General features: G+C 39.5%; 1 protein-coding gene across 9 annotated transcripts in view; it reads right to left on the bottom strand.

Moving 5' to 3' along the window:
* Window positions 1–20,031, bottom strand: part of cacna1db (calcium channel, voltage-dependent, L type, alpha 1D subunit, b) — a 75,569-nt gene that overhangs the window by 30,163 nt on the left and 25,375 nt on the right. For 5 of the 9 annotated variants that reach the window (XM_035159805.2, XM_035159809.2, XM_035159811.2 and 2 more), the window contains exons 4-18: window positions 16,896–17,035; window positions 16,106–16,248; window positions 15,372–15,524; window positions 12,869–13,065; window positions 11,032–11,135; window positions 9,026–9,195; window positions 5,750–5,824; window positions 3,904–3,991; window positions 3,665–3,691; window positions 2,986–3,146; window positions 2,640–2,865; window positions 1,781–1,988; window positions 581–701; window positions 234–348; window positions 19–79 (exon numbers count right to left, since the gene is read on the bottom strand). In XM_035159805.2, coding sequence (XP_035015696.2) covers window positions 19–79; window positions 234–348; window positions 581–701; window positions 1,781–1,988; window positions 2,640–2,865; window positions 2,986–3,146; window positions 3,665–3,691; window positions 3,904–3,991; window positions 5,750–5,824; window positions 9,026–9,195; window positions 11,032–11,135; window positions 12,869–13,065; window positions 15,372–15,524; window positions 16,106–16,248; window positions 16,896–17,035 — 1,989 coding nt within the window. The remainder of the gene's footprint in view (window positions 1–18; window positions 80–233; window positions 349–580; window positions 702–1,780; window positions 1,989–2,639; window positions 2,866–2,985; window positions 3,147–3,664; window positions 3,692–3,903; window positions 3,992–5,749; window positions 5,825–9,025; window positions 9,196–11,031; window positions 11,136–12,868; window positions 13,066–15,371; window positions 15,525–16,105; window positions 16,249–16,895; window positions 17,036–20,031) is intronic. The other 4 variants (XM_035159810.2, XM_035159814.2, XM_035159808.2 and 1 more) reach the window with 3 other exon arrangements.

Below are 20,031 nucleotides of genomic sequence, written 5' to 3'. Positions count from 1 at the left end.
CCCCTGTCTGTCTCTTACCTTGGTCTCGCCATCACTGGCTTCTGTTATTTCCACTCTATTGTTATCTGTGCTTGTATCCCTGTTTGAGACACAGAGAGAGAGTAACTTACGAGGCAGAGAGACACTTATTCCTGCCTGGGGAAAGTGCTTGTGACAAATGTCTACACAAACTATTAAACAGAAAGTGTGAACAAAAATTATAATGTGAAATATTGAGGTGTGCTCAGCTGTACTTGGCACTGTTCTTCCTCTTCTTGGCCTCCTCTTCCTCCTTCTGTGCTGTGTTGAGGCTCTCTGCGTCTGCCAGGTTGTCGACGGCGATGGCCAAGAAGACGTTCAGTAGGATGTCTGGTCATGTGACTTAAGGACAGAACGCTGACCAACACGATGAATATAAAATGAAAAACAAATCCACCAGGACGTTGTGAATATGGGACAATGTCAACTGGCTCAATATCAAAACACAACTTATTAACACATGCATGTGAGAAAATGTGGATTTTTGTTTTCATGTTTTATCATGTGTGTGTGTGTTTGTGTGTGTGTGTGTGTGTTTGTGTGTTAGTAGGCAGTAGGATACAGTTTCCACAGATGAAGAGGATGATGAAGTAAATGCAGACCACCATTCCAGAGGAGGACGGACCACCGTACGCCATGATACCATCATACATCACTGTGTTCCAGTCTTCTCCTGTCAAGATCTGGAGAACATGATACAGAGCCATTTCAATCCCTATCATGGGATTTCCTGAAGAAGCATCTGTCCATCCGTCATGTGGCAGAGTTATTTCACAGCAATCATGAAACTGACGGAAAGTGTACTTAATAATCACCACACCCTCCAATTTAAATTATATTCCTCTCTGCCCTTTAAGCGGGTGCACTTGGAGACGCTCACATTGTTCATGCATCAAGACCTTAAGCTTTGCAAAAGTCATTGCACTTGAGCGAGTATAATTGGCCCAGAGAATTTCTATAGTCAGGAGTCTGACTCAAAATCCTCCCTGCCTGCACTGTGTGATTAGGTAAACATGTTGTTATAAACATTCCTTTAAAAACATTTGGATTTGAATTGTAGTAAGCAAAAATAGTTTCTGATTGATGATTTAAAAATACAGTTCGTTATCTACCTACTAATTCGACAAGTCTGTCTGTCTGTGTGTCTGTCTGCTCCACACTTGGTCTGTGTATTGTTAAGAGCCCAATGAGGTGCAGTGGCAAATGTGGTACAATTTGGACACACAATGAGTTCAATGTTATGAGATTTGAATAAACAGTTAAACAGCACTGCACTCCGTGGCGGCAGGGCTTTATAGTGCTTTATGTCAAGCTTTTATTTTTGAAAAGTTGTGAATTTGGGTCTGAACATTGTGTCGATTGCTTAACAGAACTGTGAAATAGACATCCAATGTATGAAAAATATAACACCAGTTCAGTAAATCATTCAAACTGATATATAAGCCACACACGTGAACAGTAATGAAAATAATTTCATTTTGTGAAAAACATCAACAGTAAAATCTTCAAAGGAAACAGGAACTTCACACAAAGCTCTGCATATTGTAGGTCTGTTTGAGGAGGGCTCACTGATGATGACGAGGCATGGATAGAACAGGCACTGCTCTAGTATTTTGAAAAAATTCCAATAATAGTCTACTTTCCTAAGCAGAGAGCATTGTGTTGAGTTTGAATCTTGAATCAGTTCAAGCCTTTCTTGTGATCGGATGTTACACATCCTGCAAGTTCTATCTGAGTGTTCTGAATAAAACCAAGCACCAACCTGGAACACGGTGAGCAGAGCCTGGGGGAAATTATCAAACGTGCTCCTCTTGGTCACTGTCTCATCAAAGTTGAACTTGCCCCCAAAGAGCTGCATGCCGAGCAGGGAGAAAATGATGATGAAGAGGAAGAGCAGCAGCAACAGGGAGGCAATGGACTTCATGGAGTTGAGCAGAGAGGCCACCAGGTTACTGAGAGATGCCCAGTGACTGGAGAGGAAAAGATATAGAATAACTTAGCAGAAGGTCAGACACAAAGAAAGCCAAGAAAATATAGAAATGCCAATACTGACAAACTGGTTAGTTTGGTTTCAATTAGTTGTTTGATGCTTAACGTCATTATTGACAGCTGAAATTGACTTGCGATTAGTCAAGCGCTTGAATCGGCTGGACCTCAATACCGCGGCTCTAACCCCCCGATGGCTACTGCACAGACTCTGGCTTCAGATTACGTCATTGGCACAAAATGGCAACATTCGTATCTGGGATATTTTGCCAGAATTTTACAGAACACTCTGTTGCAACCATAGACTTTATATAGAGATGAAGTCGCTTTGGAGTGACAGTGTTGTCACGACAGTCTGGCTGCAAATGTCTTATCAAAGTACCTTTCTATGTTTGAGTGGGTTTTGACACTGGTTTGTTTATTGCACAGGTCTGGATTGTACTGAAAGGTGAAGATTTATTTTTCAATAAGGATTTGAAATTTATTCAAAATTTTTTATTATATTCAGTTTATTGTAATACCTTACTGAATCATGTGAATCATTTATTTATTATAGAATAAAAACTGAAAGGGACAGAAACATAAATCTTCTCTACCACATCCAGAAAACACACTCAGGTCTTTCTGTTGCTCACCGAGTAACTTTGAAGATCCTGAGCAGGCGTACACAGCGGAAAACAGAGATGCCCAAAGGAGACATGATGGCCACCTCCACCAGGATGGTCTCTACGATGCCTCCGCACACCACGAAACAGTCAAAGCGGTTAAACAGGGACACGAAGTACGCCTGCAGCCCCAGACTGTACATCTTCACCAGCATCTCCATGGTGAACATCGCCAGGAGAACCTTGTTGGCTATGTCTGGCCAGGACAGGAGAGTCAGACAAGCTGTTTACAGTATCATCAAACACAAAGAAAACTGACCTAAACACATGATGAACAATCACAACAGTAGAACAGAAAGAGAATAAAAATAGATACCCTGTACTGCAGTCAGCCAGTCGGGCTGGTTGTAGTGCTCAGAGGCGATGGTGAGAGTGTTGAGGAACACCAAGATGATGACCAGCCAATAAAACGTCACTGATTTCACAGCCACACGACACTTTCTGCGGCAAAACCGGTTCCACCGCCGCCACTGACGACTGACAGACAAACAGCTGCACTTTAGGATCAATTGTCAGGACAAGTGCGAGCAGGTTCAGAAGAGTTTATTTCCCAAATGAGATATTATTGTATGAGTTAATGGAAAAACTCTCGAACATGTTTTGGAATGAAATCTCCTGACTTAAATGTTTTTATTTCTCCCATATGCATTTAACATATGGTGAAATGACATGACAGCACAACATCACAATGAATCAAATGAAACAAAAACGGATTAGAACGAAGCCTGAAAGTAGAGTTTTAGGTGCAAAGAGAGAAAAACACAATGATGGAACTGTGGTGAGATCAGGACAAAGACTGTCACGAGTGTGTCACATATAAAACATGATACATGGTGGATAAATGTCAAAATACAAAAGTGGACATGAACACAGATGGAGACGTTTGAGATCAGAGCTTTCAGCATTGAAATATGAAGTCAACATCAGCCATGCAAACATCAGCCATGCAAGATGAGTTGAATGAAATAAAAAATGCATCAGGCCAAGGTACTAACCTGCACTTTGACTTAGTAATTTTTTGACTGAGGAGAATAAAACATGAAGCAACTTTTAATAAAAGGAAACAACATGTGCAGCTTTGCATTCTGGGTTTGAGTTAGATGTACGATTTGTATAAAAAGCCACTGTGTCATTTATCTGGTGAAAATGTCCTTGAAACACTCAGTGAACCTCATTTCTATTGGCTCATTGTAAGTGACTGGACTGTCAAACAGATATAATATGTCACACTCACCACAGTGGCCCACAACACGGTGATTTGTCCTCCTCTCCATTGTGATGGTCTGTGTTCACCGACTCCGTCTCACTCGTGGGCATGCTCGCTATGGTATCACACATACACACACACACACACAAGTGAGATAACAAAGAAGCACAGGGCAAAGGGAACAGGTCCCATCAATAAGTCACATGATGACCGAGTGACACACATGCATTTTTGGTTTGGCTTGGCTATGGTGTGACAAAATTGTATTTTTCTCTTACGTCTTATTAATGCTGATCAAACCTTTGATTGAAAGTACAACAACTAGGCCAGTTTTCATGACCAATCAATACACGATGAAGTCATATTTTCACATCTTAGCTGTTGATTGTAAGTTGATTGAAAGACTTTTTCACTTTTGGCCGAGACAAACCACCAGAAAATAAAAACAAAAGCTGAAAATGGAGGGCATGTTAGTGTGACCCCCCCCTCTCAAACTTTGCCATCATTTAAGAGGAAACTCAGCCAGGTTTCTCCTTAAATCCAAGATGTTTTAGTTCTCAAACACAGAGACTGACAGTATTCATTTGCAGAACAGATGTGAAATCTGTTTTGTTTTATGACACAAAAAGATGAATTGGCATAGATGAAGTCACAGTGAGTGCAAGCTGCCAGACCTGAGTCAAATTAGATTGTACAATTTGTACATTCGTTTTATCAATGACTAGCCTATCAAAATAAAAAATATTGTTACCCAGATTAAATATTTCAATTGCGACACATATTTAGTGAAAATATAATCCTTTCAGAGCTGATGGCATCATCCAGTTAAATTATTTGATCAAACTATTTGGTCCAAGTCTGTATGTTGAGCAAGTACAACTTACACAGTGAGAAGGTTACAGCATACAGTATATTGGAAATCATATATACTGTACATACAGGAAATATGACAAATGAGAGAAATTCAAAATGATCACGAGTGGATGAAGGAACCAAGAGATTGTGACAGTTCTGTTTATCTTTATTCACCAAAATATAAATTTTACTCAATTAATCTACGATGAACTGGAAACATTCTTTTTAGCTAAATGTATTTTATACATTTCAGACTTTGTCAGGATGTAAAGTTTAAACAGGAACTAAAACTAAACTCAATGCAAAATTTTAAACATCTGGTTAAAGTACAGCATGTCATATATCCCAAGACATCAGATGGAAACTTCTCTTTTTTAAATGTATTATTATTATTTATTGAAAATTAGGGTATTTGATACGGTGCTTACCAATTAAGGTGTATGAACAGTAGTGTGTCGTATTGATAATAATTTTAATTCAGTCTTTCTCTTGTATAAAAGTAAACTTTTCATGTTTTCATATATACTAAAACCAGTAATGTAAATTTGTTTTAAAAGGTATTTGATATTATATCCTTACACACTGAAGGTGCAACATGTGTACGTGTATGATTACTATGATAAACCATGTTGAAGATGAAGCTCTCTCGGGTGGGTGGTATCAGTGTTATTCTCTCTCAGAATAAAAGCATTATTTCCCATAAATGGGCACTTCTCCAGACAAAGACGACAACGCTGCTCAGTGAAATCCTCCACGGTTACATTTGCATTTCTTGTCTTGCTTTCTACAAATAGTTGATTCATTTCACAAGCAGTAAGGCATCTTTTGTTGGTTTCCTTTTTAGCTGAGAACAATTCAGTGTCATGAGATGAATTTTGTTATGATAAAGATGATAGGGATCAGTTCAACAAAGGGCATGCGAATACAAAAGCACAAACAAAAGCATAGGTGGAGCACATGTACGCAGAAAGACACCCTGCAGGACGAGGATGAACTGTCTGCCAGAACACACATTTACCCTGTGTCTCTGTGGACTGGGTGAACCAGCCAAACTTCCCTTTCTTCTTCTCAGTGAGGTCAGCCAGCGTGACCCCTTGGTGTTACCAACATGCAGTTCACACAGCCAGACAGCAGAGGAAGCAGTGAGTCAGTACACAGCAGAACAAGAGAGAAAGAGAGGAATGTACAACAAGAGACAGCAGCAGTACAAACCACTGACACAGCTACCATGTCTACACCAAGCAGAGCAACTAAACAAGTGTCCAGGACAGACAGTGACATCATCTGCCTGTACCTGACTGAATCAATACATTGAGTAACCTGTTCTTCCTAAGTAAAACGTATCTGTATTATTTGCTTCTGTGACTGGCAAGTTACACGAAAGAGAAAGTTGAGACATTACAGTTTAACAGTAAAACTAGCTTTTAAGTATTTGCAATAATTTGTACATACATTTGCTTGAAGTTTATGATAGCATTACGTAAAAGCAGTTTTTGATAATATACTGTGCAAATAGGAAAAAGCCAAAGATGTGACTAAAGTAGTTTTAACCAGTCTCGTCCTTACACTGCCCATCAGAATGCACTGGTTGTCAAATGTCATGCTTAGAACTGGAAATCTGGTGCTTTCAATAAAGTAATTCTCAGTTCAAGTTCAGTGTTGCTCGAGCTACATCCAGTTTTGGACAGAGTAACTATGTAATACGATGTTGGACTGGGAGGGCCCAGCAAAAAACAAGGCTCCAGTAAGAAAGCAGACAATAGAAGGAAGGCAGAGAAGAGAACAACTGTTGGCGACAAGGGAAGAAGAACTGGGAAACAAAAGGAAGATAAAGGAGGAATAGGGAAGAAAACTAATGTTAGCAGAAATCTACAGATTTTTTAGATTTTTTACAAGGCACACAGACACTACAGGAATCAAGGAAAGACAGTTAGTATGTTGTTTGGGTGTGTTGTCTACAACAATGACAGCAGAAGTCGAAAGCACGGAAACTAATGGAGGACAAAGAAAACAGACAGGCGCAGAAGCACTGACCACACTGGTTTTAAGGCACTGTATTAAGACGATAGGCAAGGCTGCCATCAAACATCACTGTGGGCCAAACTGAGGAACTGGGTCACAAACCTTTAAAAGGTGCAGTTGGTTTCAGGTGGTTAACACCCACATTTCATACGATTCAAACTTTATCATATGCATTCTGTCCTCAAACTCGATTTCATTATTTGAATAAATTATAAATTTAAATAAATATAATAAATTAAATAGATATAACCATGAATTTAAATTACTATAAAATATAGAAGATTCTAGGGAACATGCAAATTCTACAGACACTCTGACCTTCTAGTAAAATAACAGCGCTGAGCCACCGTGTCACCCTTTATATTAGAAAAGAAATAATGAGTAAAGAAAAGGTTGAGAGATATAAAAAAGAACTATATAGTAACAACAGAGCACGACCCTGTTCCCTTACCACCTAAATATTTCCATGGCATGAAATCTGATACAAAAACAAGGTACAGCCTAAAAACTTTTTCGCAGTCAAAAAACAACGACCAAGCATTTTGGTTCTTATCACAGGGCTTCTGTTTTTAAATAAATTTCATCTTGCAGGTGCTTCTAATTTTTCATGTCACTCAGTATTAACTACTTCTTGAATGTGTGTTGGGATCCTCACATCAATGCACACCTAACTAATCTAAACACAGCCATCCAGCCTTTCATCTGATAAGTATGTTTTAAGAGTATATTTCCACCTTTGCTATATTTCCAAAACATGCATCATTTAATATGGGTAAATGAAGATTATTTTTATTATCCTTGGTAATCCGTTTGTTTACTAAAATAAAATGTGTGAACTGTCCAGAGTTCCATCTGTTACTGCAGAGTCCAGTTACCTCATAAAAACGTAACAACTAAACAGCAGATGAACTTTCTTCATGGTCCAAGCCTCAGATCAGGAAATGTGAGAAAGGACTTCATTTAACAAAAGTTTATGAAGTGAGAACTCTTCTCTGTGAGTGATGATCTGGAAATAAATATTTTGTCTCAGTTCAAACAAAGGGCTAAAAGATAAAGGGATGAAGACATCAAGTAGACGTGGAAGAAGTGGCCAAATGGAAAGGAAGAGACAAAGAAGAAAAAGGCCATTACGAAACTAGAATTACCGCAGTGCGATTGTATGCCTCCACCAACCAGTCGAGTTTCCGTGTACTGATCAAACTGATCAAAAGCTGATCGAAAGCTGAAGAAATTCCCAGTCTGTGTTATATATATCACTTTCAAGAGGCTAAAAACATGTTTCTGAGGCCACCGTGACCTTGACCTTTGACCACCAAAGTCTAATCAGGTCATCCATGAGTCAAATTGATTTCCTGACCTTGACGTTTGACCTTCAGTCACCAAAAATGATTGAGCTCATCTTTAAGTCCAAGTGAACGTTGGTACCAAATTTTAAAATATTCCTTCAAGTTGATCGTAAGACATCATGTTTAAGAAAAACATAAACATACTTGTGTGAGGCCACCACGACCTTAGCCTTTGACCTTTGGCTACAACAAAATCCAAGTTCAAGTGAATGTTTGTGCCAAATCTGAAAAAATTCCCTTAAGGCATTCCGGGGATATCGCATTCACAAGGAAAAAAATGTGCTTTGTGACAGTGATCTTGACCTTTGACCTTGGACCACCAAATTCTATTCAGGTCAACCTTGAGTCAAGTGAATATTTTTACCAAATTTGAATACATTCCCTCAATAGACAACCCTTCGTCCGCCTGTCTGTCACTGGCATGAAGGCAAAAACAGATCAGCTTCAATGTGTAGAGTTTGTTTGTCTATTTTCCAGTTTGTTTCCTTGATCCTATAAAAAAGTTAAGTTTTGTCAACATTTTGTGACAGTAAATGACGGACACATATTTACTAAATGTTTAATGTATCTCTGTAAGGTTGATGCTGTCCTTATGTAGTGAATATCAAATGAGATCATCATATAAACTCATTGTAACCATACAGGAGATCAGTGTAACTTAGGAAAAAAGCTGTGTATTACTTTATAACGTTTTAATGTATTTTTTAACAGTCCCACAGCTGAGCCAGGGCAATTTTCTTCACGACATATTTAAGGCAAAGTATAAGTGAGATAATGTGTTAGAACAGCAGGTGGGTGAGTAATTGTTTGCCCTCATCATCTCCCTCTGTTCACTCAGATAAAGCAAAAAAGTTAAGACTTGGAAACACAGAGTTCTGTCTGTATTCTTCATTTCCCTGCTTTAGACAAGAATAGTGATAACTCACGGTTACGCTTGCCCTCCTCGTCTCCTTCTTCCTCGTTCTCAGGGTCGATGTCCTCGGCCTGGGTAATCCAGTCCAGGTAGCCCTTTAGGTCTTCCTCCAACTGCTGCTTCTCACGGAGCTTTTGGAAGTCTCCCCGAGCCTTGGCCTTCTCTCGCTCTTTGGAAAACTCTCTGGACATGGCAGAGCATAATAACATTCAAACCTGCATCACATAATACTGTACAGGATCAGGACAGGTGCTTTTCCCACAAGAAATCATTATATATATATATATATATATATATATATATATACACTACCGTTCAAAAGTTTGGGGTCACTTAGAAATGTCCTTATTTTTCAAAGAAAAGCACTGTTTTTTCAATGAAGATAACATTAAATTAATCAGAAATACACTCTATACATTGTTAATGTGGTAAATGACTATTCTAGGTGGAAACGTCGGGTTTTTAATGAAATATCTACATAGGTGTATAGAGGCCCATTTCCAGCAACTATCACTCCAGTGTTCTAATGGTACATTGTGTTTGCTAATCGCCTCAGAAGACTAATGGATGATTAGAAAACCCTTGAAAACCCTTGTGCAATTATGTTAGCACAGCTGAAAACTGTTTTGCTGGTGAGAGAAGCTATAAAACTGGCCTTCCTTTGAGCTAGTTGAGTATCTGGAGCATCACATTTGTGGGTTCGATTATACTCTCAAAATGGCCAGAAAAGAGAACTTTCATGTGAAACTCGCCAGTCTATTCTTGTTCTTAGAAATGAAGGCTATTCCATGCGAGAAATTGTGAAGAAACTGAAAATTTCCTACAACGGTGTGTACTACTCCTTCAGAGAACAGCACAAACGGGCTCTAACCAGAGTAGAAAGAGAAGTGGGAGGCCCGGTGCACAACTCAGCAAGAAGACAAGTATATTAGAGTCTCTAGTTTGAGAAATAGATGCCTCACAGGTCCTCAACTGGCAGCTTTTTAAATGGTACCCGAAAACGCCAGTGTCAACGTCTACAGTGAAGAGGCTCGGGATGCTGGCCTTCTAGGCAGAGTGGCAAAGAAAAAGACATATCTGAGACTGGCCAATAAAGAAAAAGATTGATATGGGCAAAAGAACACAGACATTGAAAAAGTGTTATGGACAGACGAATCAAAGTTTGAGGTGTTTGGATCACACAGAAGAACATTTGTGAGACGAGAACAGGTGAAAAGATGCTGGAAGAGTGCCTGACGCCATCTGTCAAGCATGGTGGAGGTAATAGTGATGGTCTGGGGCTGCTTTGGTGCTGGTAAAGTGGGAGATTTGTACAAGGTAAAAGGGATTTTAAATAAGGAAGGCTATCACTCCATTTTGCAACGCCATGCCATACCCTGTGGACAGCGCTTGATTGGAGCCAATTTCCTCCTACAACAGGACAATGACCCAAAGCACACCTCCAAATTATGCAAGAACTATTTAGGGAAGAAGCAGGCAGCTGGTATGCTGTCTGTAATGGAGTGGCCGCGCAGTCACCAGATCTCAACCCCATTGAGCTGGTGTGGGAGCAGCTTGACCGTATGGTACGCAAGAAGTGCCCATCAAGCCAATCCAACTTGTGGGAGGTGCTTCAGGAAGCGTGGGGTGAAATTTCTACAGATTACCTCAACAAATTAACAGCTAGAATGCCAAAGGTCTGCAATGCTGCAAATGGAGCATTCTTTGACGAAAGCAAAGTTTGAAGAACAAAATTAATATTTCAAATAAAAATCATTATTTCTAACCTTGTCAATGTCTTGACTATATTTTCTATTCATTTTGCAACTCATTTGATAAATAAAAGTGTGAGTTTTCATGGAAAACACGAAATTGTCTGGGTGACCCCAAACTTTTGAACGGTAATGTATATACTATTTCAAATAATGTTTCAAAACATATTCTTAGTCTTTGTACAAACTTGTGAAGTCATATGTCATAAACATCAGTTCCAGAAAAGGAAAAAAGGACAACCCAAAACAAAGTACACACACTACCTACCCGCTTAACACACCCAGGACCAAGTTGAGGACAAAGAAGGATCCAAAGATGACCAGACTGACAAAGTACACCCAAGGCAGCTCAAAGCCCATTGCATCATTCATCTATATGGGAACACGAGCAGAGAAAGAGAAAAGAGGAAAACATATAATCCTGGTTTATACATAGTATATATAATATTTCCTTTTTAAAAATGTATGCGTTACATATGCAAAAAATGTTCATAAACGTATCTCAGTGAACTGCACTGTTTTAAACTAGTAAACCCACAGAAACACAAGAGGAGACCCATCGATAAAATTACAGGAAAGAAAAGGAACTTAACATTCACTTAACACTCCATAGGAGGCCATCCATAGAAGAAGATCAGTGTATCTGAGAAGGATTGTGATGCCTGGTGTTGAAGTTGCTCTCGTAATAGTGAGTGGCTAACGGGCTGAGATGATAGTGTACTTTTCACAGTGTTTTCCAGTAAAACCACCTGCCATTTAAATCCTCACCAGCCACTTTATTACTGTTATTAGTGATGAACTCTGATAATGATAATGACAATACTTTTTGTATTGATTTTGATTTCACTGTTACTATTGTGTTTTAAGCAGTTTGGATCAACAATGTTGTGTTTGTAGTGCTTTATAAATAAAGTTGAAGTCGAAGTTCTTCCAAATATTTGCAGTGCACTGTAATGTGGTTCTCCACTTCACAGTCACAGAGGCTCGAGTGAACATTCACCGTACACAAATGCAACGTCTTTATGTATTTGTACTTGTTTTATACACATCTTTTTTCACTCAAGGGGAACGCGACTCAAGCACTGGATTACAAAAAATGAATGGCAGCTCAAAGCCGTTCTTCAGCTGTGGAGATCCACTGTCCACTCTTAGCTGTGGCCACTGGAGGGACCCATGTGGGAGATTAGTAATGAGTGACAGGAAATATTAGAAAATGAGATATATATTAGAAATGTGGGATGTAGCCAAAGACCACACCACAAAGCTAGAGTGCCATTTAATAGTTTGGAGGAGATAATGGAGTTTGTGAATTTATAACCTCACATCTGGGTTTTTACAAACTCTCTCACTTGGTCTAATATTCACAGAGATGACACAAATTCTCACAAAAACAAAAGCACAAAATGCTGCCACCCACCCTGCAGCGACCAATTGATTTCTGCAGGAAAGGTCAAAGGTCAGATTGAATTAATCTATTCTGTCTCCATCTACATTCTTTTATTTTTTGAGTGTCCTTCCTTTGACACTTTGAAAACAGCATTAGCATGGTATCGCCATGGCAACACATACATGCATTAGAAAGTAAAGGGTGTGTGAGGAGGAGAGAGAGCGAGAAAGAGGGAGAGAGGTTCATTATTTCATATAAGAGGGTCTCTGTCAATAAAGGGACGTGGGTGGATTGTGATTAAAACTGAGTTTAGCGTCAATGCTGAGTGTTTTGGTTGATGAAAAGCTGTTGGTGATTTTCACAAATGAGAAGCAAAGGGTTTTGAAAGGCGTTTGTGATGATTGTGTCCAGCTAATGTCACTTATTTCCAGACAATTCAATGACTAAGAATACTACCGTCCTTTAACTGACTGTATTTTAGATCAGATATTAATTTGTGATGCCAATATAACAGCTGACATCATCTAATTTGATTAAACATTTAAATTGCCTTTCTAGCAAATATGTGACCATAGTTTTTATCTGTAATCCTGTTTTTTTTAAGATTTCTTAGAAGGTTCTGTCGAAATCCCAAAATTCAAAAAGTGAGACACAGAGTAGATTCATAAACAAATGTGGTGCCACATATGCGCTTCATTAGAGTCATTTTGGAGATTACCCAGTAGAGAACATCAGTCCAGCCCTCCATGGTGATGCACTGGAACACGGTGAGCATGGCAAACAAAAAATTGTCGAAGTTGGTGATGCCGTTGTTGGGGCCCTGCCAGCCCTCTCTGCAAACTGTACCGTTGAACATGCAGTGACGGCCGTGCCCTGATACCGCACATGGCGTGGGCTCTTCTTCGGAGAGGACACCTGTGTGTTGTGTGTGTGTGTGTATGTGTGTGTGTGTGGGGAGAGATAGAGATAGACAAATAAATCATTCAAATCTGTTAATGATAAAATCAAACTGAAAATTGAAACGGGATTAAACCAATTGAGGCTTATATCACCATGTTTTGAAACTAGAACCCGACCAATATATCGGTTGGCCCATAAATTCACAGATATAACAGTATCTGCGTTTATGTTTGCCAATACACGCGGATATGATGCAGAAAATAATAAATGTATGGTTAAACTCTAAAATATCAAACCTCAATTACATTTACGTGTCATAAGGGTTTGATAAGAACATCTTAGAAATCATTAACAATGTTTATTTATATATGTAAATATTGGTATTGGAAATGTTTTCTCTCTCCCTAATATTGGTATCAGCCCCCACAAATCCATCCTCAATTCGCCCATCATATAAAGGCTGAGGAAGATGTCTTGATTCTTTTGTAGGTCAACAAACACATTTGCATAATATGAGAGTCTTCCTAATGTCTTAGCATCTTGACATTAGTTGTCCATCTATAGTTCTTTCAGTGCAGGATTGTACTGGTGAACATCTGTCGTCAGAGACTCCACCTGCCAGATTAGGTCTTTGACTGATGCTGAGTGTGCATCTGACTGTTACAGCCTTCCATTTCAAAAAAACACTTTTCTTAAATCTCACCTTAAAAGAAAACCCTTCTTTTACATTTTCCTTATTACTTTACAGCTTCTCTCTACGTGAGCTATAAAGAACAGATTTCCACAGCGGCTAGTTGAGAAACCACTCAACACCAGTGTTACTCTATCATTCCAAGGTCATTTCATACTGAGAGTGCTGCTTCTGTGTTCTGACCACAACACCGTTTTTCTCATCCTAAAGTACCTTCGGAGATTGAAGGGCATTAAACGAAAGAAAGAACGAAGGGATATGAGAGCACTATGGAGAAAGAAAATTGCAATTCATTTTTTGCAAGACTGTGCCATTATTAACCTTTCCTCATAATTTCTTCTCTTTTCCTTTAATCCCATTTTCCAACGATTCTATTTTCTGCTGGTTTTGAAATGATAATAGCGAGTTCCAGCATTTAAGCTGCCTCACAACATGGAGATCAGCTTTCCATACAGGGTATTGGAATACAGTTGGCTAGGTCATACTTTGTTACTGGATGTTCTGTCACCATGCCGTCATTACATAAGTGATGCAGACATTTATGGAACAAGCTCACATGAAACCACACCCACTCACAAATGTACATGCACATGGTAAATGCATTGTAGACGAGCCAACAACATGTCAGACTTTCCATCAGACTCAGTCCCTTCTCTAACAGAACAGGCACAAGGAAAGGGGGATCAAAAGCAGCTTCCATCTCCCTCTGACAGAACCTTATGAGTTAAGTCTACAATGCTTATCCTGACTTTAACAGACAAACAGATCAAAAGAGATCAAAGCGAGAAAGAGAGAGATAGGACAGGGTTACGTGTACAGTACATGACAGAGAGTGACACATGCTGTATAGCCCACCTATCCCTGTTTGCCATGATAGAACAGAGCCCTGTTCTATCATGGCAAACAGGGATAGGTGGGCTATCTGTCAATCAATTTATTCTTACTTCTTGAATGATTCTTTCATGTTGGAAGCAATGCTGGAGTAAAGGTCAAGCATGTTAACATAACAGCCAGATATTAGTCATTAAATCCCACCATCTGTTGTTCTGTCCCATTTTCAGCAGCTTGTTGCCATTCATACAATGTACAAGGAACATGTGTCCATTCATCCTGAGGGATTAAATACTGTAGGCTATTAATCTTAAACTGTGATGTATATATCGGTTGACACTGTGCTGTAGGTTGGTTGTGGAATTGGTTTAACTAGAATTACCACCCTGTGGTTGCATGCCTCCACCAACCAGTGCAGTTTCTGTGTCTAATGTCCATATACACTTTTGTCCATACTAATATGAGGTCACTATGACCTTTGATCTTTGAGTCCAAGTGACAAGTGGTCAAAATTTGAGAGAATTCCCGAAAAGCAGACTTGAGATACCACATTCAAAAGGCCAAAACAGAGTCCAATTTAATGTTTGTACCCAATTTTCAGAAATTCCCTGAAGGCATTCTTGAGATATCGTGTTTACAAAATGTGTCGGATGTACATGCAGATGTACAGACAACCCGAAAACATAATTCCTCTGGCCAATGGCTGTTGCCATAGCAATCATAGGCTCAGAAGTGACTCTAGTCTATTCACTATCAGGCATGAGTATGAAATAAAAGGAATATCTTAGCACCACCTTACCTGTTTGTATCACATAGCATGTGGCATGCATTTTGCCGATGAAGAGTTCCAGGCCAATGATGGCGTAGATTATGATGACGAAGAGGACGAGCAGAGCGATGTGAAGCAGGGGAACCATGGCTTTAATGATGGAGTTTAAAACCACCTGTAAACCTGCAAATATACACATAAGCCAAGGTCAGCACATAAACATGTTATTATACTCAGGTTTAACAAACAAACATCCCATTATCTACACAGCCTCATGATACCACTGAGCACCACTGAACAGGCTTGAATGCCAACAAACCCGGCTGCTGTGGACAACAAAGACAAATGGTAAACTAGAATAGAAATTTTTAATGTGAGTTCAACTTCATCTTTTACAGAGGTCCTTTCCTTGCTGAAAGTGGTGAATGATCTGTCGCTATGGCAACTCAAAGAATGCAGACACATTAGGGCAACTTCATGTAAGGCCAGATGTGAACTGAAAACAGAAACTGTGAAGGAAGCAGTATCTCCTGGGAAATAAATGAACTGATCCTAACAGTAGGGACGACACAGATGCTTTCCTTAAGTAATACATAACATTTCAGTTTATATAATACAGTATGATATAATCAATTAAAGATATATAACAGAGGTAACAATAGAGTGACATAATGTACAATAGCGAGTAGTGACATGTGACCTGGCTTGAAAATTGGCTCAAATACTGTAGTTTAAGGCTTAAAAACAGCTCTGCGTTAACTCACTGGGAACTCCAGAGACAAGGCGAAGGGGTCGAAGCACGCGGAAGGCCCGGAGGGCCTTGACGTCAAACCCCCCAGGTTTGCCTCCAGACTGTCCACCAGAGTCAGCGTCTTTGGTTACCATCTCCAGAACAACACTGAACAACCTGGAGAGCAAGAGACAGAGAGCAAAAAAAGAGCGGTGATGTAGATGCCATCGCCGATGCAAAAAAAGATGAAAGCGTAAGAGACAAAACACAGAGAGCAAAGCCACAAATCCTCTTTGTAGTTTTGCATGCACCTGTGTGTGCAAGTGTTTGCTTATATACATGGTTTATGTGTGTGTGTCATTTATGTCTGTGCATATTTACCTTTAGCTTTATACAACTCATCACAGTTTACATCCCGCAGGAGCCAGGTGGTCTACTGATAAACCATCACAATTAACAAGGCCTTGCGTGTGTCTGTGTGTGTGTCTGTGTGTGTGTCTGTGTGTGTGTGTGTGTGTGTGTGTGTGTGTGTGTGTGTGTGTGTGTGTGTGTGTGTGTGTGTGTGTGTGTGTGTGTGTGTGTGTGTGTGTGTGAAATGACAAGTTGATTTTCTGTGGTGTTGACACATATGATAGAAAGCCAAATGTTGAATTAAGATGTTGGTGCGATGCATATATGTGTGTGTACACAAGCAACTGTATGAGTGTGTATATAAAGTTTAAGCCTAGCTGTCAAGAATAATCTCATTGTTTGTATAAGTGTGTATTTGCATCTTTGATTGTGTGAGTTTGTACATACATACAGCTACCTATGAAGGTACTTACCCCACAATGACAATGACAAAGTCCAGCATGTTCCAGCCGTTTCTGACGTAGGAGTTTTGGTGCATGACCAGGCCGTAGGCAATAATCTTCAGAAATGTCTCTATAGTGAAAATGATGAGGAAGGCATACTCTACTGTTTCCTGCATGGAGAGAAAGGAGGAACGGAAGGAAGAATTGTAGGGAGAGAGAGAAGGAGAAAATAAAATAGAGGAAAGTTATATTAAGCCAAATAATGTGCATGTTACAGACAGGCTAAATAATGAAGACATATTCAATGGTTAGCACAAATGGCACAACAATTAATTTCTTTTTTGTCAAAGTCTGCATTAAAGTATCCTTGATTTGACTTCCACAGCCTAATGACTCTAACTGCTAACTTAAAATCAGGTCCTAACAAAGCAACACATAATACAATCATCCAAATCAATTATCAAACTATCACATCGGTACTTACTTGAAAGAAATTAAAAAAAACACAATTGTGCAATTTCTTTTTTTTCATTTTTACTTTTTAGGACAAAGAGTCCAGAGAGTTATGTGGCTGAGTGTGGAAAACAAGCAGAGCTGAAGCAGGTGATCCAAAGCAGAGAACTATGGTCAGAATGCAGGCGGCAGCGATGAAAGCTTTCCAAAAACAAATACTCAGATCAGGCAGATTCGGCCGAAGTTCTTGTATCAAATGCTGTGCAACAATCTGTGAGGTAGCAGTGTTCCAGTCAGTCTTTATGTACTGCAACAGGTGGTAGTTGATGAATGAAATTTAAGTAGTTCAGTTAGGTGACTTTAAGAGACCTGCAGGGCCCAAACTATTGTCATAGCTGTTAAATAAATTAATCATCTTTGGGGGCTCGGGCCCCACGTAATTGCCTTGTCTACCCAGTTGCAACACCCCTGGTCATGGCTGAAAACATGGGTACAACTCTCAGCATTGAGAAACATGTAACACTCGCCTTTAACGAATGGATGTGAGTCATTCATTTCTCGTTTATAAAAAGACGATGAGTAGTGAACATCAGAGTACAACAACAACAAAAACTCATCAGAAAGAAAACCCAGGGGAAGACGTCACCACACGGCCTGTGCTGTTTGATTGACAGATGATCTCTAGGAAATGCAGTATAAAAGAAAATACTTTCAGGGCCAAACCTGTTCAGCCATACTGTATGTCCTGTTGCATCATCAGTGTGTTTCCATGGTAACAATGTGTCTGATGATGGAAGCAATTCCTTGAATTTGGACGTTTCCTCAGACACATCTATTTATTGTGATAACACATTGTTTCACTTTCTCAGCTCCACTTTCTTTCTCTCGCACAAGAGCACCAATCACTCTCCTACATATCTCACTTCTTTCTGTCTCTCCCACACACAAACTCTCTCTCTCTCTCTCTCTCTCTCTCTCTCTCTCTCTCTCTCTCTCTCTCTCTCTCTCTCTCTCTCTCTCTCTCTACGACTACCTCATTGCAAAAGGTAAGTGGGCCGGCAGGTTTTAGGGCACATTAGGTTAAGCACATCTCTTGATGGTTTAAAGGACTTAAACAGACAAAGCGAACTTGGAGAGCACGCACAAAGATTCACACAAACACATTCGTGCTCACAGGAAGTCGCTGAAGACAACAGTAACACGCACACTCAGACGTCACACCCACACACCCGGGCAGAGAGACCCACAGAAATACACACACACACACTCACTAACCACATTTCTGAAAAGAAGCAAGACAGCTTGACACAGGGATTATTGACGCTCCTAGAAATGGTAAACTAGATACAGCCACTGTAAGAGCACTGATTTCTGATTTAATAACATCAAAGTTAGAACCAATGTTACAATATTTTTTCTTATTAATGCCAACTATTTTTCAGCGCAGCCGTCTACTTTATATTTTGCGATCTATTTTCCTTTCAGGCAGCCACTGGCTTTCATTTAAGTCCCCCTGCTATTCAAAGGAGGATTTTGCTTATTGTTACTTCACTTGGATGTTTGGCCTTGGCTGAGCAGATTGACGTATCTGCACTAGAACCCTGTTTTCACATTTATCTGCTGGAAGGGGAGAGTTTGTCTCCACTCGTAGCAGATATTGACATGAGAAAGTTTGCAGGACCATTTGTCTAATGTGCAGCTCACACATCATGGTCTGTAAACCTGAAACCTCCAATGCAAACGCAATGTTCACAGACAATTTACTTTTCAGTGACGCAGGAAGATCTTTTGTCGAGCCATTCTTTTCAAAACTTAAAATGACAAAAAATATTCATATAAAAATGTTCATAGATTCTTGATTTTTAAATGAGTGTAATTTTAAGACTATTGTAATACTTTATGTGGAAACCCCATTTCTTATAGAAATTACAAGAAAGAGAGTGTTTTTATAAGAAAACTAATATCTGTTAAGAAATCAATAATCACATTGTGTTGAGTTTTGTAATCCATCACAAGGACAAACTGAGTTTATAAAAAACATTGTTCTAGCTACAATTTGTCTATTGGTGTCGGTAATGTTGTTTTAGCCTGAACTGTGTTGCCTCAATCGAACATTAACAAATATCACTCAGCACAGCACATACCCAACAATTCCCTTAAGTCAATCAAACCACAATAAGTTGCACACACTCAGAGCATCAGTTCCCTGAATGTGACTTGTTTTTTTCATCAAGAGCCATGAATAATTCCCTGAGAAATCAAGGAGAAAATGTTGAGAAATGCCCTATCTCACAATTAGGAGAGAAAGGGAAAGAAAATGTCTTGATCTACCCCCTGATCCAGATCCGCGCACCAAAATCTAATGGGATCTTCTCTGACCAATACCACATCCTTCCATCAAGACTTAATGGAAATCCATCAAGTAGTTGTTGTGAAATGCGGCTAACTAACAAACAAATACACAAACGAACACAGATGAAAGTAATCAGAATGGTTTCAGCTTGACCACAACTTGGAGAATCACTGCTGTGTTCATTTCATGCGGCAGAACTGCCCAGATGCTTGCACTCATCAAACTCGTGTAAATATTGATTTTGCTACAATGGTGGTGGTCTTTGTGCTCCTAATTGTTAGCTGGTGTAAACTGAGTGGTGTGCCATTACAGTAGCTGGGTGATGACTTGTTCAGGTCAAGAGGCGCCATGACTCAGAGC

Source organism: Hippoglossus stenolepis, chromosome 6, assembly GCF_022539355.2.
Source record: "Hippoglossus stenolepis isolate QCI-W04-F060 chromosome 6, HSTE1.2, whole genome shotgun sequence".
NCBI lineage: Eukaryota > Metazoa > Chordata > Actinopteri > Pleuronectiformes > Pleuronectidae > Hippoglossus > Hippoglossus stenolepis.
The sequence above is the reverse complement of the archived record's forward strand: the minus strand, read 5'-3'. Positions and strand labels throughout refer to the sequence as shown.